The 22,230-nt window shown below is 37.1% G+C and overlaps 3 protein-coding genes across 5 annotated transcripts; all 3 read right to left on the bottom strand.

Moving 5' to 3' along the window:
* Positions 1 to 53: 53 nt before the first annotated feature.
* Positions 54 to 12,752, bottom strand: LOC105632577 (maltase-glucoamylase, intestinal protein). Of its 2 annotated transcripts, none has more exons than XM_089717601.1 (4): positions 12,619 to 12,752; positions 12,285 to 12,519; positions 11,902 to 11,960; positions 54 to 310 (listed from the first exon to the last, which is right to left on the bottom strand). In XM_089717601.1, exons 1-4 carry the CDS (start codon positions 12,673 to 12,675, stop codon positions 137 to 139), a joined length of 525 nt encoding a protein of 174 aa, XP_089573727.1. In that variant the 5' UTR covers positions 12,676 to 12,752; the 3' UTR covers positions 54 to 136. The 2 variants fall into 2 exon arrangements, with proteins under 2 accessions (XP_089573727.1, XP_089573728.1); XM_089717602.1 differs by having other exon boundaries at positions 54 to 307.
* A 513-nt stretch (positions 12,753 to 13,265) lies between these two features.
* On the bottom strand, positions 13,266 to 16,206 carry LOC105632576 (uncharacterized). The gene is made up of 3 exons (XM_012214990.4): positions 16,075 to 16,206; positions 14,427 to 15,685; positions 13,266 to 13,578 (listed from the first exon to the last, which is right to left on the bottom strand). Exons 2-3 carry the CDS (start codon positions 15,611 to 15,613, stop codon positions 13,464 to 13,466), a joined length of 1,302 nt encoding a protein of 433 aa, XP_012070380.1. The 5' UTR covers positions 15,614 to 15,685; positions 16,075 to 16,206; the 3' UTR covers positions 13,266 to 13,463.
* Positions 16,207 to 16,671: 465 nt separating this feature from the next.
* EMB2775 (ATPase family associated with various cellular activities (AAA)) lies at positions 16,672 to 21,849 on the bottom strand. 2 transcript variants are annotated; one of them, XM_012214988.4, is made up of 12 exons: positions 21,591 to 21,849; positions 21,271 to 21,422; positions 21,039 to 21,149; positions 20,778 to 20,810; positions 20,237 to 20,405; positions 19,876 to 20,057; positions 19,356 to 19,492; positions 19,135 to 19,233; positions 18,934 to 19,003; positions 18,776 to 18,850; positions 18,103 to 18,148; positions 16,672 to 16,968 (listed from the first exon to the last, which is right to left on the bottom strand). In XM_012214988.4, the coding sequence occupies exons 2-12, from the start codon at positions 21,352 to 21,354 to the stop codon at positions 16,910 to 16,912; spliced, it is 1,065 nt and encodes a 354-aa protein (XP_012070378.1). In that variant the 5' UTR covers positions 21,355 to 21,422; positions 21,591 to 21,849; the 3' UTR covers positions 16,672 to 16,909. The 2 variants fall into 2 exon arrangements, with proteins under 2 accessions (XP_012070378.1, XP_012070377.1); XM_012214987.4 differs by having other exon boundaries at positions 21,271 to 21,849.
* Between the last annotated feature and the right edge of the window lie 381 nt (positions 21,850 to 22,230).

Here is a 22,230-nt window from a genome sequence, read left to right as displayed (position 1 = left end):
TATCAATTTTCTTATTATTATTCTTTCAATATATTTCAATTTATAACATAAAATACATAAAATATCAATCAGTATACTGGGAATTATACATATTGAATACACATGTTTAGGAAAATGTTTATCAGTATTACATATATCACATAAATGAGTTAATAAATAATATCAGCTTGGGCAGATTATCAAGAGCCAATGTAAAACTTGCTCCAAGTACAAAAATCAAAATGAAGGCTAAAAATATCTTTGCAATGTAAAGAGAACTGATTCTTGGTTTGAGCAGTGTCTTTGGGGGATGCGTGCCATCTGAACTCTGCTGAAGCAAAAAATCCAATTACGGCCATTTCAGTTAAGCATATAAGATTCTAATCTCTATTAAATATTTACAGGAGATATAAACAAAACTTAATAAGCCTTAAAACTTTTTATAGAGGAAGTTATGTCTGCTAATGAATGGACCCAACCAGTATCCACCAAAAAAAAAAAAAAAAAAAAAAAAAAGGGCTAGGGATACAAATTAAGCTTTTCCCAAAGTATAAGAACTTATCAAGATAAAGTTATTATCAAATAGCTATATCATTCTGCTGAACTTCATAGAATATCACCTGAACCAAGCTAATGGCCCTATGTTATTCCTTATTAAAGACTAATAACCTATTTGTTGTAGGTCCCTCCGATATGTGGAACCCACACACTTTTGAAAAAGAAAAAAAATGAAAGAAAACGTGTTTTTTGAAAGAAAGGGAAAAGTCAACAAAAGTTGGCAAAGCAATTCAAAGGTTGGTAACGAAACTCAACAAAAGCAGCATGTTTTTAGGCGGTGAATGCGCAGCTCATTCGCTAACCTCTCCTGTAAAGGTAGCGAATCCCTCATCAGCACACAGCAGAAAGAAGAAAAGAAAATGTAGAGAGAGAGTTATCTCGGTTTTAGGAAAGTTTCCTAAAATTAGGGAGGAAAAAATTGCGAGGAAATTATTATGGATTGTTTTTGGGAAACACTGAATGCCACTATCTTTGTATTACTCTCTTTGTGTACCTGCTATTTTTTAATAGTGAAAGAATGATTCGGAGTTTGTCCCGTGAACGCAGCCCTAAACAGTTGAGGGTGAACCACGTAAATTTCTGTGTTTTACAATTTGTATTTTTCCGTTGCGTTAATTTTTTCTTAATTGGTTGAAAGGGCCCATCGAGTGGTATCAGAGCTGAGGCAACTGGTACCTGATGCCCAACGACTGGTATAAGAGCTGAAGGTTTCGGCAGGTCCAATCGGTTAGATAGCAGTACCAGATCCGTGGATATATTTTGAAAATAAATATACCACGACGAAGAGAAAATCACGACGAGTCCATTGGTGCTGTCCGCTCGGAAAGACGTTGCAGAATCGACTTAGTGATGAATAGTAAAATAGTAACTCAAAGTTGATGGTAAACAGTACTATTGGCATTACTGTTGCTGAGTCCGGTTCAAGTAAGCCCAGCACTATTCACGTGTACAGTTACTATTCATGCATACAATTACTATTCGAGTATACTGTTACTATTCATAATCACTATTCACGTATGCTACTGTTCATGTATACAGATTATGTTGGTGATGATTTTCTGCGCAAGTCAAAATGAACAAGCAAAATGATCAGTTTAAATGGCGGGAATTACCATATATGGAGGAATGAGAGATCTCCTTATGGTAATCAAAATGCATTTGCTTGTGTTTAGTTCAACTAAACCGAAAGACAAAACTGATGAGGAATGGGCTTTCGAGCATGCGTCCAAATCTCAGTTGGTAGATTTGATGATGAAGGTTTCTGTAGCACCTTCAGAAATGGTCAGTGGAAGCTCACAAAAGGTTCATTTGTGGTAGCTAAAGACCGAAAGTTGTACGTGATGCATGCGAAACTCTCCCAAGACACTTTGAGTGTAGCGGAGAATGACATACAGTTGAATTGTGGCATAAACGACTACGCCACATGAGTAAGAAAACTTTGGCAAGAAAGAGCGTATTACCTGGATTGGATGAAGTTCACCTAGACAAGTGTCCTGATTGTATGGCGGGAAAGCTAAACAGAGTAGCTTTCAAGATTACCCCTCCTTCTAGAATGAAGAACGCATTAAATCTGATTCATTCAGATTTGTGTTTACCATTGACAATGTCATATGGTGGAAATCGATATTTTGTGATATTTATCGATGACCATTCTAGGAAGACCTGGGTATACACATTGAAGTCTTCTAAACCTGGTTGAGAGACAGACATGCAAGAAGCTGAAGTGTATCAGGACAGATAATGGTGGAGAATACAGTGGGCTATTTGATGCTTTCTGCAAAGAGCATGACATTCGACATCAAACGACACCTCTCAAGACGCCGCAACTGAACAGTTTGACTGACAGGATGAACAGAACTTTGATGGAGAGAGTCAGATGTTTACTCTCACATGCAAAGTTGTCTAAAAGATTTGGGTTGAAGCGTTACTCATAGCAGTTCGCCCTTCACTCTGTTTCCCTCTACAGTATGATACTCTAGAGAGAGTATGGTTAGAAAAGGATGTTTCCTATGATCATTTGCGAGTGTTTGATTGCAAAGCCTTCGTGCATATCCCGAAGGATGAACGGTCTAAGCTTCATGTCAATACTAGATGGTGTGTATTCATTGGCTATGGCCAAGACCAATGTGGCTATAGGTTTTATGACCCAATCCAAAAGACAATTATAAGAAATCGTGATGCCGTATTTGTTAAAGATCAGACTATTGAAGCAAAGTGCAAATAGATCTGATGAAGACTCAACAGACATACAGAGAGTCCCTCAATAAAACGCAGACAAATTGGAGATGAAGAAAATGTTCTACAAGAACAAGTGCCAGAGTTAGAAAATCCAGAAGTTCTTGATCAGAATGAACAAGATGAAGATTATGGTGTTCATGTTGAACCACCAGCACCGGAAGGTTCTCAAACATTAAGAAGATCTAGTAGTGTCTGACAACCATCTACTAGATATCCAGTCAATGAGTATGTACTAACGACTGACAGGGGAGAACCTGAAAGCTTCGAAGAAGCTATGGAAATGAACACAAGAGGAACTGGATTGAAGCCATGCAAGATGAAATGAAGTCCTTGCATGAGGATGAAACATTTGAGCTGGTGAAGTTGCCCAAAGGCAAGAAAGCTTTGAAGAACAAGTGGGTGTTCAGGATCAAGCAGGAAGAACACAACTTCCAACCACGATTCAAAGCTAGACTGATTGTGAAAGGATTCAATCAAAGAAAGGGTATTGATTTTGATCTTTTCACCAGTTGTGAAAATGACATCCATTCGAATAGTGCTCAGAATGGCCGCCAGTTTGAACTGAAAACCGAGCAAATGGATGGAAAGACTACCTTCCTACATGGAGATTTGGAAGAAGAAATATACATGGAGCAGTCAGAGGGTTTCGTAGAAAAAGAGGATTGTGTTTGCAAACTGAGGAGAGCTTGTACGGCTTAAAGCAGACACTAAGACAGTGGTACAGGAAGTTTGAGTCTGTTATGGGGGAGCAAAGCTACAAAAAGACTTCAGATCACTGTGTTTTTCGTAAAGAAATTCCCTGATGATGACTACATTGTTTTTGCTCTATATTGTTGATATGTTGATTGTTGGTCAGAATTTTAGCTTGAAGAAATAGCTATGTAAGTCTTTTGCTTTGAAAGATTTGGGACCAATAAAGCAAATTCTTGGCATGAAGATCGAAGAGCCAAGAAATTATGGTTGTCACAGGAGAAGTACATTGAGAAAGTACTTCAAAGGTTTAGAATGGAAAACGCTAAAGCGGTTAGTTGTCCTTTTACTAATCACTTTAAATTTAGTTCTAAACAGTGCCCTTCTATGGATGGATAGAAGGAAGAAAAGGAAAAGGTTTCATATGCTTCAGCAGTTGAAAGCTTGATGAATGTCATGGTTTGTACATGGCCAGATATTGCTCACTCAGTTGGAATAGTGAGTCGATTTCTTTCAAATCCTGGAAAGGAACATTGGACTGCAGTGAAATGGATTTTCAAGATATCCAATCACATTTGCAATGGGAGCTGTGTTGTGGAAGTCAAGATTACAGAAATGTGTTGCTCTGTCAACAACAGAGGCAAAAGGAGAAGTCCGAGGTGTGTTAAAGCGGCAGGAATGGAGAGTCCCACCATGTCGTCGGGAGGGGAGAATTGTTGTGGGTCCCTCCTACATGTGGGACCCATACACTTTTGAAAAGGGAAAAAAAAAGAACGAAAATGTGTTCTTTGAAAGAAAGGGAAGAGTCAACAAAAGTTGGCAAAGCAATTCAAAGGTTGGCAAAGAAACTCAACAAAACAGCATGTTTAGGCGGTGAATGCGCAGCTCATTCGCTAACCTCTCCTATAAATAGAGGTAGCTTGTACAACCATTTGTATTAGAGCATTTGGTTAGTAAACTCTGTCAGTTTTCTACAAAGTTACTATTCACGTCAATAGTGAATTTCGTGAATAGTAAAATTTTGTCAGATTCAAAATTCGAGATGGCTAACGATTGGGCAATGATCAAATTGACGGATTCGAATTATTCAATGTGGAAATCCAGAATGGAGGACTACCTCAATTGTAAAGATCTGTACGATCCAATTGAAGGTGACGATGCAAAGCCAGAAGAAATGAAAGAAAGGCAGTGGGATAAGTTAAAAAAGCAGACATTGGGTACAATACGCCAATGGATAGATGCTAGCCTGTACAACCAAGTCAGAAATGAAAAAGATCCCCAAGTTCTGTGGAAGAAATTAGAGAATATGTATGAGGCTACAAATGCTCAAGGTAAAATGTTCATGATTCGAAAGTCATGAACTTGAAGCTGTCAGAGGGGCGATCAGTTACACAACACCTGAATGATTTTGAAGGACTCGTAACTGAGTTAGCAGTTAGTGTTATGTCCTTGGATGACGAGATGCAAGTAAAGGGTCTTTAGTGGTGGCAAGAGGAAAATTATGTTGCTCGCGGTATAAGGCGCACGCAACAATATGTGCGAGTCAACTGAATACAGTTGCAGATGATGCTTCACCAAATTTGTGGCATAGGCGGCTGGCGCACATTAGTGAGAAAGGGTTCAATATGTTGGCTAAGAAGTCCCTCATCCCATTAGCCAAAGGTAAAATAAACCCTTAGATCATTGTTTATTTGGGAAGCAACATCGTGTCTCATTTCAGAAAAGCTTTAGACGAAGAGACAACAAGTTCGAGTTGGTACACGCTGTCGTATGTGGTCCTATGGAGATAGAATCACTTGGAGGAAGTAGATATTTTCTAACCTTCATTGATGATTTCTCACGAAAAACATGGATATATTTGTTGTGCACAAAGGACCAAGTATTCAAGCACTTTCAGCAATTCCATGCGATGGTGGAAAGGGAGACTGGAGTGGCATTAAAGTGTTTGCGCACGGATAATGGTGGTGAATACATCTTTAAGGAGTTTAGAGATTATTGTAGTCAGCATGGTATCAGGCATGAAAAAACAGTTCCTGGTACGCCTCAACACAACGGCATTACTGAACAGATGAATCGCACCATTGTTGAAAGAGTCAAATCCATGCTAAAAATGGCCAACTTACCTAAGCCATTTTGGGGAGAAGCTGTCAATACTGTTGTCTACCTAATCAACCGACTACCTTCAGCACCTTTGGATTTTGATATCCCGGAGAAAGTCTGGACAGGTAGAAATATTTCATACTCTCACCTGAGGGCATTTGGCTGCAAGGCATTTATGCATGTTCCGAAGGAGCAGAGATCAAAGCTTGATGACAAGTCAGTTCCTTGCACTTTTGTCGGTTATGGAGACGAAGAGTTTGGCTACAGGTTGTGCGACCCAGTGAAAAAAAAAGTTTTCCAGAGCCGAGACGTAGTATTCCACGAGAATGAGATCATGGCAGATACAACTTGTGAAGAATCCACAAATGATGGTGTTGTTGATATTACACCAGGAAGCATTCCTACAGATGATGTCACAAGAGGAGGAACGCCAGAATCAGAACGGGAAGAAGAAGAAGAGCCAGTCATGGGGATCAGAGAACCCCGCTCTGATACCAATTGTTGGGCCCTCACAACCAATTAAAAGAAAATTAACACAGCAGAATAATCAAAATTGTGACACGCAGAAATTTACGTGGTTCACCCTTAACTGTTTAAGGCTACGTCCATGGGACAAACTCCGAATAATTCTTCCACTATTAAACATAGTAGGTACACAAAGAGAATAATACAAAAATATTGGCACTCAAAGTGTTTTCAAAAACATCCCAAAACAATTTCTTCACTATTTTTCTTTTTCCTAATTTTAGGAAACCCTTCCTAAAACTAGATATCTCTCTACATTTTTTTTTTTTCCTTTCTGCTATATGTTGATGAGGGAAAACCTTATCCCATTTATAGGAGAAGGGGACGTGTTAATTACGCGTCCACCGACTAGATGCGCTATTAACGCGTCCAAAATTTCAACATTTTCTTTTTTTTTTCTTCTTCCGCAACCTTCTTTGACTGCAAAAAAAAAAACATGTTTTTTTTTCGTTTCAAAAATGTGTGCGGGTCCCACACGTCGGAGGGACCCCACAACAATTCTCCCCCTCCCGACTAGATGGTGAGACTCTCCATTCCTGCCGCTTTGACACACATTTCGAACTTTTCTTTCAGAACGACATTTGTCAATATATCCGCAGCATTTCTGTCTGTGTGGATTTTTCGCAACTAAAATTGCTTCTCTTCAATGACAGATCTAAGCCAATGATATCTTACATCAATGTGCTTCATCCGTGCATGATACATAGTATTTTTGCTCAAGTCTAACGCACTTTGACTATCACAATAAACAATATATTCTTCCTGCTGCACACCCAATTCCTGCTTTAACCAAAGCATTTCCTTTCCTACTTCCGTTGCTGCAACGTACTCTGCTTCGGTCGTTGATAACGAAACACATTTTTGTAATCTCGACTGCCATGAAATAGCTCCCCCTGAGAATGTAAATAGATATCCTGATGTAGATTTCCTTTCATCAAGATCACCATGTAGTCAAGAGGGGGAGAATCGTTGTGGGGCCCCTCCGACATGTGGAACCCTTACACACATGTTTTGAAAAGAAAAAAAAAAACATATATATTTTTTTTTACAATCAAAGAAGGCTGCAGAAGAAGAAAAAAAAAAGAAAACGTTGAAATTTTAGACGCGTTAATAGCGCATCCAGTCGATGGACGCGTAATTAACGCATCCCCTTCTCCTATGAATAGAAGAAGATTTTCCCTCATCAACATACAGCAGAAAGGAAGAAAAAAAAATGTAGAAAGATATCTAGTTTTAGGAAGGGTTTCCTAAAATTAGGGGAAAGAAAAATAGTGAGAAAATTGTTTTTGAGTGTTTTTGGAAAACACTTTGAGTGCTACTATTTTTGTATTACTCTCTTTTTGTACCTACTATGTTTAATAATAAAAGAATTATTCGGAGTTTGTCTCGTGGACGTAGCCCTAAACAGTTAAGGGTGAACCACGTAAATTTCTGCGTGTCACAAGTTTGATTATTTTGCTGCGTTCATTTTCTCTTAATTGGTTGTGAGGGCCCAACAATTGGTATCAGGGCGGGGTTCTCTGATCCCCATGACTGGCTCTTCTTCTTCTTCTTCTCATTCTGATTCTGGCATTCCTCCTCTCGTGACATCATCTGTAGGAATGCTTCCTGGTGTTATATCAACAACACCATCACTTGTGGATTCTTCACAAGTTGTATCTGCCATGATCTCATTCTCGTGGAATACTATGTCTCAGCTCCAGACAACTTTCTTTTTCAGTGGGTCCCACAACATGTAGCCAAACTCTTCGTCTCCATAACCGCCAAAAGTGCAAGGAACTGACTTGTCATCAAGCTTTGATCTCTGCTCCTTCGGAACATGCATAAATGCCTTGCAGCCAAATGCCCTCAGGTGAGAGTATGAAATATTTCTACCTGTCCAGACCTTCTCCGGGATATCAAAATCCAAAGGTGCTGCAGGTAGTCGGTTGATTAGGTAGACAACAGTATTGACAGCTTCTCCCCAAAATGGCTTAGGTAAGTTGGCCATTTTTAGCATGGATTTGACTCTTTCAACAATGGTGCGCTTCATCCGTTCAGCAACGCCGTTGTGTTGAGGCGTACCAGGAACTGTTTTTTCATGCCTGATACTATGCTGACTACAATAATCTCTAAACTCCTTAGAGATGTATTCACCACCATTATCCGTGCGCAAACACTTTAATGCCACTCCAGTCTCCCTTTCCACCATCGCATGGAATTGCTGAAAGTGCTTGAATACTTGGTCCTTTGTGTGCAACAAATATATCCATATTTTTCGTGAGAAATCATCAATGAAGGTTAGAAAATATCTACTTCCTCCAAGTGATTCTATCTCCATAGGACCACAAACGTCAGCGTGTACCAACTCGAACTTGTTGTCTCTTCGTCTAAAGCTTTTCTGAAATGAGACACGATGTTGCTTCCCAAATAAACAATGATCGCAAGGGTTTATTTTACCTTTGGCTAATGGGATGAGGGACTTTTTAGCCAACATATTCAACCCTTTCTCACTAACGTGCGCCAGACGCCTATGCCACAAATTTGGTAAAGCATCATCTGCAACTGTATTTAGTTGACCCGCACATATTGTTCCTCTCGCCACCACCAAAGACCCTTTGCTTGCATCTCGTCATCCAAGGACATAACGCTAACTGCTAACTCAGTTACGAGTCCTTCAAAATCATTCAGGTGTTGTGTAACTGATCGCCCCTCTGACAGCTTCAAGTTCATGACTTTTCGAATCATGAACACATTACCTTGAGCATTTGTAGCCTCGTACATATTCTCTAATTTCTTCCAGAGAACTTGGGGATCTTTTTCATTACTCACGTGGTTGTACAGGCTAGCATCTATCCATTGGCGTATTGTACCCAATGTCTGCTTTTTTAACTTATCTCACTGCCTTTCTTTCATTTCTTCTGGCTTTGCACCGTCACCTTCAATTGGATCGTACAGATCTTTGCAATTGAGGTAGTCCTCCATTCTGGATTTTCACATTGAATAATTTGAATCCGTCAATTTGATCATTGCCCAGTCGTTAGCCATGTCGAATTCTGAATCTGACAAAAATTTACTATTCACGAAATTCACTATTCACATGAATAGTAACTTTGTAGAAAACTGATAGAATTTACCAACTAAATACTTGATACAAATGGTTGTACAGGCTACCTTTATTTATAGGAGAGGTTAGTAAATGAGCTACGCATTCACCGCCTAAACATGCTGTTTTTGTTGAGTTTCTTTGCCAACCTTTGAATTGCTTTGCCAACTTTTGTTGACTTTTCCCTTTCTTTCAAAGAACACGTTTTCCTTCTTTTTTTTTCCTTTTTCAAAAGTGTATGGGTCCCACATGTAGGAGGGACCCACAACAATTCTCCCCCTCCCGACGACATGGTGGGACTCTCCATTCCTGTCGCTTTAACACACCTCAGACTTCTCCTTTTGCCTCTGTTATTGACAGAGCAACACACTTCTGTAATCTTGACTTCCACGACACAGCTCCCCCTGCAAATGTGATTGGATATCTTGAAAATCCATTTCACTGCAGTCCAATGTTCTTTTCCAGGATTTGAAAGAAATCGACTCACTACTCCAATTGAGTGAGAATATCTGGCCGTGCACAAATCATGGCATTCATCACGCTTTCAACTGCTGAAGCATATGGAACATTTTCCTTTTCTTCCTTCTATCCATCCATAGAAGGGCACTGTTTAGAACTCAATTTAAAGTGATTAGTAAGAGGACAACTAATCGCTTTAGCGTTTTCCATTCCAAACCTTTGAAGTACTGTCTTAATGTACTTTCTCAATGTACTTCTCCTATGACAACCATAATTTCTTGGCTCTTCGATCTTGATGCCAAGAATTTGCTTTGCTGGTCCCCAGTCTTTCAAAGCAAAAGACCTACATAGCTGTTTCTTCAAGCTAGAATTCTGACCAACAATCAACATATCAACAACATGGAGCAAAAACAATGTAGTCATCATTAGAGAATTTCTTTACAAAAACACAGTGATCTAAAGTAGTCTTTCTATAGCCTTGCTCCCCATAATAGACTCAAACTTCTTGTACCACTGTCTTAGTGTCTGCTTCAAGCCGTACAAACTCTCCTCAGTTTGTAAACACAATCCTCTTTTTCTACGAAACCCTCTGACTCCTCCATGTATATTTCTTCTTCCAAATCTCCATGTAGAAAGGTAGTCTTTCCATCCATTTGCTCGGTTTCCAGTTCAAAACTAGCGGCCATTCCGAGCACTGTTCGAATGGATGTCATTTTCACAGCTAGTGAAAAGATCAAAATCAATACCCTTTCTTTGATTGAATCCTTTCACAATCAGTCTATCTTTGAATCGTGGTTGGGAGCTGTGTTCTTCCTGCTTGATCCTGAACATCCACTTGTTCTTCAAAGCTTTCTTGCCTTTGAACAACTTCACCAGCTCAAATGTTTCATCCTCATGCAAGGACTTCATTTCATCTTGCATGGCTTCAATCCAGTTCCTCTTGTGTTCATTTCCATAGCTTCTTCAAAGCTTTCAGGTTCTCCCATGTCAGTCGTTAGTACATACTCATTGACTGGATATCTAGTAGATGGTTGTCAGATTCTACTAGATCTTCTTAATGTTTGAGAACCTTCCGGTGCTGGTGATTGAACATGAATACCATAATCTTCATCTGGTTCATTCTGATCAGGAACTTCTGGATTTTCTAACTCTAGCACTTGTTCTTGTGTAACATTTTCTTCATCTCTAATTTGTCTGCGTTCTATTGAAGGGACTTTCTGTATGTCTGTTGAGTCTTCATCAGATCTATTGGCACTCTGCTTCAACATCTTCAATGGTCTAATCTTCAACAAATACAGCATCACGATTTCTTATAATCGTCTTATGGATTGGGTCATAAAACCTATAGCCACATTAGTCTTGGCCCTAGCCAATGTACACACCGTCTAGTCTTGACATGAATTTACCAACCAAAGGCTCTGTAAAACTTTTTATAGAGGAAATTATGTCTGATAATGGATGGACCCAACCAGTATCCACAAAAAAAAAAAAAAAAAAAAAAAAAGGAAAATCGGGAAATTATTCCCGTACTAGTTTCTTTGTCATTCAATATGCTTGTAATATTATGGTAGAGCAGCAGCAATGGCTAGGGATACAAATTAAGCTTTTCCCAAAGTGTAAGAACTTATCAAGATAAAGTTATTATCAAATAGCTATATCATTCTGCTGAACTTCATAGAATATCACCTGAACCAAGCTAATGGCCCTATGTTTTTCCTTATTAAAGACTAATAACCTATTAAACATGAACAACGATTTTCCAGATCTTAACCAAGCTTTTCAAATGGATTGGACTAAACCTTCGCTAGTCCTAAAACCGGGGCCATTTGCGATCTAAAGGAGAAAAGGTGGAGGCTTTTGAGATATTTATCCTTATGCGATTTGATTTAGAGACAAGTCAGAATTACCAGGCATAGTAGTAAACGTCTATATTGAGTTCAAAAGTTACAAGAATTTTAGATTCTAATAGCTAGAATTATGAAAATGAAACTAGCTACCTGACCTGTGCTAGCAAATATATCTGAAAGCAAAACTTAAAGCCAGATTCTAATTTTATTCCTAGAGCATCCATATCCTATAATATTTTCTATATAGATTCACCAAGTCAAAATGGGTTCATAAAGTTCATGTCATAAATACAAAAACAAAGATTTAATTTTTCTAGTGTTGCAACAACTAGTTTGTTTCACTAACAATATATTCAAATATATCACATTTTAACAAGCTCAAAGGCAAAAAATTCCAAACAGATAATAAAGAAACCATACCACATTATGGATATGGATCTGCGTTGGATTCATTGGGACATGTTCTGCTCTTTTAACACCTACACCAAGAAAGAAAAAACATATGAACCTCAAAAAATCCTTCAATTAAAATCAACAAAAATGAGAAGGAATAAAATAAAGAAAGAAAGGTCATAATACGGAAAAGTAAATAAAGTGAGAAAATGGGGTAGAATAATATATTTTAATGTTCCGGCAAGAAATTCCGGTCAAATGCATCTGATTTTAAAACATTTATCGATTGAAACAGTTAACTGATAAAAAATAAGTTGTTACACATAAACAGAAAAATGCACAATTCATACACTAAAATTATAATTATCCAAAATATAAATAGAAAACAAGAAAAAGAAGAAATCGTTTACCATCAAAATCCAACTCAGTAACAGTCTGCAATTTCCACCCATTGCCATAATCTACAAGAGCCGCATCAGGCCCAAAACTTATGGGTTCCTCTCCATCGTTAAATGCTTCAATATGAGAAACAAGAGGAGACCCAATTTCTATCTTCCTGTTAATCAGAGACACAGCAAAACCCGACTTGGTACCCGCCGCAAAGCGACTAGTTTTATTCAAGCTTTTACATTTGACCTCCAGAAACTGTTAGATGCAGCAAATATTCAATAAGATCATCATACAGGTGATTCACTAATTAATACAGATATATATAAACACACTGGAGAGAGATCTGGAGAATACAGGTGGTGGCAGTGGAGAATTGACTGCGGAATCTTCTTTTTCTTCCGCTAATCCCATTAGCGATGAAACTGAAAGTAGAGAGGACCTTTTCTTTTCTGATTTCAATTCTTATGGGTTTTATAAATGGGCCGCGAGTGTCTTTAGTTTTGGGTTTCAATATCTAAATATATAAGAATTAATGGGCTACTTTAATTTTTCAGATTTTTATAAATAGGAATTAAAAATATTAAATGAATCTTCTCATAATTTCACTCCCATAATATTTTAATTGATTCTATTTATTTAGCAAAAATTAAAAAGAAAAAAATTTCCCCTCTTGGGTTATCAAATGATTAAATTAGGTAATTTATTTAGTTAAAGTGTTTAAATAGATATAATTTCAAAAGTTAAAATGTTTAATAGATAAAAATAAATTAGTGAATTTATGTGACAGCGTTCATTCCACTGAAAGGAAACACAAATGATCAATAATCATTTGGCCATTAGTATGAAAAGATATTGGGTATGAACTGATAAGTTTATTAATTTACATGTGACACAGATAAAAATTAGTAGCCAATGAACTCCCACAAAGTGCTGGAAGTAACTTCTATACAGCAAAGCAAATCAAGAAGACTAATTTTAATATGTATACATGGAAATTTCACTGATTAGAAATATGCCATAACATCATGATTAAGAAGAGAAGTACAACACAAAAAGGGCAGAGATAAGTGCAAATGTACCCATAAGATAATTGCCAAGATCTATGGATTTCAACAATTACATAATTGAGATCTCATTTCATCTCAGTGGAAGACAGAATGAGAAGATTTAATTCCTAATCTTGCAACAAGACTTTAAAATTATCGTGTATCCCAATCCTTCAACTTCTTGCTTCCTTTGGGCTTAGCTATTGGTGCATTCATTCCAGCCATTTTTGCGTTGTATTTTGCACGAAGTTGATCATTGTACGTCCAACTGCAAAACAAACAGATGATAAGAGATTGTCCCAAGAATTCAAATATATTGCGAATTTAAGTATCAGGATTTAGTGTCTTCTGTTTTTGATCATGCAAATATCTTCACAAAGACAAATTTCGACACATTGCAAAAATAGCTTTGCTAGCATACCAAAAGATTTATAAATCATATCCCAATGGCTAGTACCATCACTACAATTGGCACCATGTCAGCAGACAATATATTTTTCTCAAATTGAGAAGACAATAATACTTTGCAAAGATGCATTTGGCCAGTCACTAAGAGTTGTATTAGATATTGCTTCAAAACCATTAATTGCTGTAAGCAACCTAAAACATGAAGCTCCTAATGAAAATTCAGTTTCATTGCAATAAAGAATTCCCTGACTCCTAAATTTTCAATACAAACATCAAGGATAATCAAACTTGAGAAAAGTTATCGATTTGTCTAAATATGCCAACAACTCTAGTTCCCTGAAAGAAAGAAAAAAGGGTACAAGTTATTCACACTATATCATTCTTCATAGATGATTCAACAACTAGAGCCCTGATTTAAATATTGATTTACGTTATTATTATTATTTTTATGTATTAAGATTTAACAATACCACTAAACCCCAAGTTAAATGGTTCCCATTCACAAAAATACACAATAACTCCCAATTAGACAATAGCATCAGGAAAGTGCAAACTACCAAATTCTATTTCTTCCTACATTTACTACCAATCTTAAAAGTGAAAAAAGATCAATAACAGAGAGATCAATGCTATGAGAACAGCAAATTGCAGCAAGGAACGTAAAAACAACAGTAACAATCAATAATTAGCAGGGAGAAGCAAACTTACGGAGTATTCCAATCAGTAGTATCCTCATTGACAAGATGTGTCCATTTTGTTCTTCCACTACGACCAAAGTGTTTGACTTGCATGACCTTAGGTAAGATGGATTTATCCATCTTATCTTCTCCAGTAGGGGCTGAGAAATCGCGGTTGTAAATATCATCTGACCCAGCAGTAGCAGCACGGTCATCAGACTCATTCTGGAAGAAAGCACCCTTGTGATAGTATTTCTGCATAAACCTCCACTTCTGCTTAGGTGGAGGAGCAGGCTTTGGATTTTTCCTCTCCCACTCCCTCCTCTCCTCTTCTGTCATGTTTCTCACCTTCTCAATTTCTTCCTTCTCCTTCAACATTGCCTCACGGTCCTCTCTATCCCTCTTGATCCTAGCAATCTCCCTTACCTTCCAAGCCTCATACTCCTCTGCCTCATTGACTTCATCATCAGTATCCACATCAGCAATACTTGCTTCCATTTCCAAATTCTTCTGAATAAGTTCATCCTTCTGAATCTCTTCAACCAATATTTGCTTTGTCTCCACCTTTCTCTCCTCCAATTTCCTCTTTGCTTTCTCCTCAAGAGCTTGCTCTTCAGCCTCAAGCCGCTCACGCTCAGCTATGGTTTCTCTCTCAGACTTTGGAACAAATATAGGTTTCACCATTGCCATACCTGTCATTTCTTCATCAGAATCAGTCTCATACTCAGATTCCTCTTCCTCCTCTTCCTCTGGTTCTTCCTCTTCTTCCTCAGCAGGAAGTGCAGCTTCTTCTTGCTCTCTAAGACGTGATTTCTCCTTAATCCTTCTTCTTCTTTCCTCCAAAGCTTCCTCATTCTCTTCCTCCATATCTGCCCATTCTTGTCTCTGAGTTTCCTCCTCTTCTGTTGCAATTATCTCAGCCTGCCGAATACGGCGATGATCAGCTCTCACTTCATCACGATTATCAATCTTGCTCTCAGCCAGACGACGCAACCTAGGATCATCTTTCCTTGCAATATCAGAATCTTCCTTAGTAGGAAAAGCTTTCTCTAGGGCGTCAGCCCTCGCCATCTTGATGTCCCCATCTTCATCAGCGTCATCTGCCCATTCAGGAGCTTTTCCAGGCCAATACCTTTTGACTTTTGTTTGCCCAATTTTACCTCTAAGCTTATCCCTGACAGCCAGTGCAACATCACTGACACCTGCTGTGACCGACATGGCTATGTGTAATACAAGCCAACGACACAAATTCCTGTTTAAACTTCAACCCAAGATTATGTGTATGCACCCCTGATATATAAAAAAAAAAAATCCTTAATATAAATTAGGACAAGATAATAGATTTAAAATCTCAGGATCAACCGAAATGAACAATCGCCTTCAAACTCAAATGACCCTTCCACAGAAATGAAAGACAAGAAAAACCAAACAAAATTCAAAAATTAAAGCTTTCGAAACAACTTAAAACTCAACAAAATATCGAAGAAAAGACAATACAAATACAAATACGCAATAACAATGGCTATTAACAAAACCGAATTCTTAAACCCTAAAATAATAAGGAATACATAAGAAACAGTAATTGCTTATAAACCGAAATCCTAGAAACTAGAAGAATATTGAATTTCTGAGAATAATAAAGTGGAAGTTTGTGATTAGGTTAACGCTGATTCAATTACCAGAATATGATATATATCCTTCGAGAGGCGAAAGCCACAGAGAATCGCAGAACAGCAGAAGCGGAGAGTTTTCTAACAAGGAAGAAAGCAAGTCACGTGCAGATCAGGTTCTTAAAACCCGAATGTGTGCAATATTATATACTTTAATTGGTGGGTACGGACTACGGCCCCACTTCGGATCCGGATCCGCAATTCATTTATTTTTTTGGATTAGCACTAATTAGGTTTGGATTGGGATAATTGTAAGGATTTTTCCTTTTTTTTTTTTTTTCTTGAAATGGGGACTATTATAAGAATAAATAAATGAATTGGAACAGATGAATTTTAACCTGTTAAAGAAAATTTTTTCATGTTGTTTGGGACAATATAAAATCTTTTGCTTTGATTTGGAGTAATACTTTCCACTTCACAGACAAAATTCTAGAGTTAATTTATTATTAACAATCTCAGAGGTAATTTCAAGAATTTGAAGGTGAATTACATCTTCGAGTAAACTTTACTCGTAAGGTTGGAAATTCGAAATCTAAAAACCAAAACCAAGTTAAGTGCAGGGGTTCAAAAATAAAATAAAATAAAACAAAAACGATGGGGAAGAGATATTCAACTGCGATCACATGGCATATAACAAAATGAAGCAAATTAAATGTAAATATTTTGCTAAACTCAACTACTAGCAAACGTTTCCAACATCATCACAGAACTGAATTGATTCACAGGACAAAATAATGGAAGACATTGTGAGGAATCATCTTCCAATAACTACAAAGTGTCACAGAATTGATCCAACGCTCTTCAACATATTTAGATATTGCAACCAAGGCTGCTGCTACTTTCTTCAGCCAAATGATACAATAAGGAAACCCTTATAGATGCTCATGAACTTGGCTACAAAAGCTGCAAAATTAATCAAGACAAGCACCATCAGACAGCATGCATGTCATCAACAAGATACAAGAGAACATTTCATTTCTAAGCATATGATAACAAAGATATTCTAGCTCTGTTCTGTATATATATATATCAAATACCAAAGGCCAAAATTTGCAAGTAAACAATTGAGCAAGTCTGAGATGTGAAGATTCAGATTATATGCATATTGGACTTCAGAATGCTTTGCAGGAAAAAAACGACAACATTGGTTCAGGATGAAATGAATGAGTAATTGATGGCCAGTGATCCATAAAGAAAACTAAAGTTGGTGCAGCTCAATTACACCATCAGTCATTAATGACTAATATTATTATCATGCAATCCTCTTCCTCTAAATGAGAGAAAATGCAGATCTTTGTTACATGCACCTATGCTTTGTTGAGTGAATCAAACACAAACCTTTTTCTACAATCCAACCATTCTAATTAGAAGAAGCAATTAGCACAGGTCAAAAACTCATCATAAAGGCAGAGTTATCAAACCCATACATCTTTGTTCATGTTTATTTAAAGACTCCTAATGCATGTAGAGACAGCAGAATTGTAAAACTGACAGTTTGGTTTTCTGTTTCTATTTTACTTATTTATTTCCACTGTACCCCAGAACTGAAAATCACAGAGTCCGCTGAAGATAAGGACACGATTTATTTTAACACAAATATTTTCCAATGATATAATTTGATCATCAACATGCTTCCGCATGCTGTTCTGGCTTCCGAGCTGAATGAGTCCAGACCAGTATACAGTAAATACCATTGTGCAAATTATGGGTGTCATGAGTAATTTATAGCTGATAGAATGGGTTCCTTATTAAATGTTAGAAAAAAGAATATAATGCATGAAAGAGGACCTCAGTGAAAATCAACAAGTTGCAGTGAAAATCCAGGGTGAAAGACAGAAGGCCTCATGCACGTATTTGTTTTGTTATAAGTTCTGTGAAATCTAACATTTCAACAAACGTTTCTTGACATGCAAAATGAAGTGAGAAGTGTGTTCCAATCTTCATGTATTTCATGTAAGAATTGAAGCAAAACATGGCATTAATTTTATATTTGTAGCATTGATTCTCTCACAATAGTTTCCAGTAAGAATTAGGTACCTTCAAGGTGGAAAATGGCTTTTTGTCCAAGACGCATCCTATGTTCCTGCAGCAGAACAGTACATTATACAACCAAAGTAAAAATAGAGCTATAAATAGAATGCTCTTTGCACCTACGACAATATCCTGTGACAAATGCAATGAGCACAATTGATAGAGGCTATTTTAGCTGCTGATTTTTTACAAAGCTAGATGGAAGATGTCATTCTCAAAATTTAAATATAAACTTACTTTCACCAAGATCCTTATACACTTACTATCATAGACTTCTGAGTCATCCTACAATGAATTATAAATTTCTACCAGGAAAAAGAAACACTTGTAATGCTCGCAGCACACGAAGAATAATCACTGGTAACCAAACCCATAACCTGACTGGAAGCTGCGCAAATAGCCCAAAATATTTCTTGCCAACGCGAGAAACCAAACAATAACACAAGTCATATTTTAAGGTATATTCTTTTGTGTCTGTGCACAATCTTTGATAGTATGTTAGCCAATCAACAAAAAATAGCATAATTCAGATAAATATCTTTAGAATGCATAGTTTATTTATATGCATCAATAATACAGGCTAAAAAAGGTTAGAAGCAAACCTCCGGACGAGATTTACCAAAGCGAGAATGGAATGACTATTTTGACAAATGCACATTAAAAAATTACATGAACTTACATAATAAGCTGCCCAATGGGAGAGCTCATGCTTTAATTCCTCATCCAATTTCTTCAATAATTCGTAAAGCAGCCTCTGATGAAGAGGCAAAAGTGAAGTTTAATATATTGAAAGTGAAAATGGAATTTGCAGAAGATTACATTAAAAGAGATCTTTACCTTCAAAATAATCTCTGGAGGAATACAATTAATTAGCAGTTCGTACAATTTCCCTCGAACCTGAAAAAGCCTAAAATACGCCAAAATCTTGTTTGATGAGAGGGTTTGAACAAAGAATTAGGGAAGTTAAAAGGGCATAAAACATCAAATCTTCATTTTACTATCAGACATTATAAATTATCAGATGGATAAGAACCATACTTTTTAGGACTCTGCTCCCTCATTATATCAGTAGCTATTTCAGAAACATATTCCTCCCAGTCCATTGGAGGTATTGCTTGATTACTTGTAAAAGGATACCTATTAGCCAAATGAAGAACACACGAGACCATCTTAAGAAGCATTAGACACTAAATTATCCAGCTGTGCATTCAAGAAGAAACACCACTATTAATCAGTAAAGAGTTTCTTCGGTACTTAACTGTTGGACGCGACAAGTCTCAAATGAAAGTATAGCCCTCCTTAAACTTCGATTTGATTTTTCGGCTATACGGGCAGCAAATCCAGGTGGAAGCTGCAGCCCTTCTTTCTTTCCAATTAACTCCAATACCTTGACAATCTGGACAAGGATATGAAATCATAATAAAGACATCACAGTCAGAAAATTAACCAACTGGGGCCTTTATTTTACAATAGTTTACACAACCTATCATACAATATATAAGACAACAAAGTGAAACGGACAGGTTCAAAGAGTAATGCAAATAAAAATTGTGAACACAGGCACATAAACAATGTGCTTTTGCAGTTGTACAAGCAACTAAACCCCAGCTCACCCACCTTCCTCCCCTCCCCCTCTATTTCCTTGTGGAGCCTAAAAGAAAAGAAAACTTTATTTTAAGCATTAGCATTTGATTTTCAGTGATATGCACCATTCAACTGCACTTAAATTCATCCAGGAAAAGTATGACAATCTGAGAAGACAACAAACCCTTTTCGAACCTGTTCCTCTGAAGGTGCATTTATTCGCATATTGAGACACCGTGACCTAATTGCCTCAGAAACCTTTGAAGAACTGTTACAGCATAGGATCAGCCGGCAGTAGGAACTGTACTTCTCCATAGTTCTACGAAGAGAATGTTGTGCTTCTCTTGAAAGCTTGTCAACTTCATTGAGCACTAGTACTGACATTAACAGGTAGAATATCATAAGTACGCTACTTAGCCGGCAAAGTAGAAGGTTACAATTGAATTCACATTGCAGAAGATGTAAAACTACGTATGGATTCTGAATTCTACAAAATGCAAGTTCAATTGGTATGAACGAGAGAAGATAAGGGTAGCAAGGAGAAAATCAGAATTACCTTTATATCCTTTTCTTCCTTTTGTGTCAATTGGACGATTCTTAGCCATATCTTTTATCACCTCTTGCACTACATATCTGTCCTGGAAGCCTACATCACTAGGGCTTAGCTCAATGTGATTTGTGCTTGATATTGTGGTAAGCTCCAGATCAATGGTTCTACTTCCAGCCTGAAAATTATGGAATTGTGAAAGTAAGCAATCATCCATCATTGTCATCATAATTTTAGCCATCACTTCTATTAACCTATTAATGCCAAAATTTGCCACAAATTTATGTTGAATTCACAATTGGAACTGATGTATTGGCATGCCAAACGCAAAATTTAAGAACTTTCTGATAAGTTATACTTTTGCATAAATTTATTTTAACCCATTAAAAAGATAAAATGTAAGAGAAAAGTGCATCCAACAAAACATTAACCACCAGAGATACACCTTAATCCATATGATAAAAAATTTTAAAATTAACGTATACATATACTTTAGAAAGATTAATAGTAAATTAAAGTGGATAAAAAAAGAGAAAAAAAAAATACTTACATCGACTTTCCATGTCCTATTTTCTACCTTCACCTGGAATAAAACAGCATGTCAGCTTTAATTTGTTGGAACACTATTATATAATGCTAAAACAATATCTTTTCGCCAATTACCTAAGCAAAGAAAAAAGCCTTTGCAAATTAATCCAATTGCTAAATTTTTATAGCCCAAAAAACATTTTTTTTTTTTTTTTAAGTACACTCCATATTTTTCCTTAGTTTTCTCAACAACCAAGAGGGGCAACAGGTGAGTAGTAAAGACCTTTTCAGCGCTAGCACCGAAAATCTGACGAAGGAGGGCCATGATTAGTGTTTTCTTGCCAGAACCAGAGGGGCCATAGAAAAGCAAATGTGGACAGTCTTGTTCAGTGACCTTAAATTCAAATTAGATAGAAATTCCAGCAAAAGCATTAGAAACCCTAGAATTCACACCAGTGCAATTGCAAAGAAAGAACCGATAGACAAATCTAGTTGTGTATAGAGGAGAGAAGTACCAGCTTCTTGAGGTTTTGGGCAATGTCTTCGTGTGCAATAACCTGATCTAGGGTTTTTGGTCTGTACTTGTCCACCCACAACATCTTCTTGTTCCAAAGTGTGAGAGAGTATTTCTGATAGAGAGAGAAAGTGGCGGGAAAGACGGTGTTTCCTGAGGGAAGCGTTATATATGAGCAAGGAATCAAGGTCTTGTGGGACCCACAAGAATTTCTTTTTTTAATACACTATTTATTTATTTACTACATATGCCGATTAGGAAAAAGGAAAAAACAAAAGAGTAAAAAAAAGCAGTGAGTGTGAGCGGAGGATGATGAGGTACTAAAAATGTTTCAGAAGATGCTATCGATGGTAAGCAACGGCCGAAGTGAGGATGATGGAGGAGGTAGCCTACGATCCAATAGCTTAAAATCTGGTTGAGTTCGTGGTCGGACTTGGAGCCGGAATTATTCCACTCCGCCAACAATCTGCGAACAAATCGCCATCGCCAGTAAATTTGAGAGTCTTTAGGTCGTCTCGGGAGAGAATCAGAACGAAAGGGCGTGGAGTCATGGAGAAGAGAGTGACGAGAGAGGTTGAACTGAATGTGAAACTCATTGAACGACATAATTGATTGATGTCGTTTTCTTTCAAGTTCTACAATTTAATTTTTCATATACAATTTTTTATGGAAAAAAAATATTTTAATTTTACCCCCCATAATTAAATAAAATTATTTGGAGCCCCTAACTATTTGGGCTGGGTTTACTACTGGAAGCAGATGATTCACTTTATAAAGAACTCATAATGTTGTTTTAGGCCCAGTGAACCTTCCAAGAGAAATTTCATTAAGAAATTATCTGGAAATAGAGTACCCTAAACTGGCATTAACAAATACCCATCCTAGATGACCAACTAACAAACTATACAAGATGAACTTTCACAAGTTAATGTATTTCTGTTTAATTATAATTGAAAAATAT

The sequence above is a fragment of the Jatropha curcas genome, chromosome 2, assembly GCF_041381405.1.
Source record: "Jatropha curcas cultivar XTBG-Jc1 chromosome 2, XTBG_Jcur_1.0, whole genome shotgun sequence".
Lineage (NCBI taxonomy): Eukaryota > Viridiplantae > Streptophyta > Magnoliopsida > Malpighiales > Euphorbiaceae > Jatropha > Jatropha curcas.
Note: the sequence above shows the minus strand (reverse complement) of the source record. Positions and strands in the feature narration are given on the sequence as shown.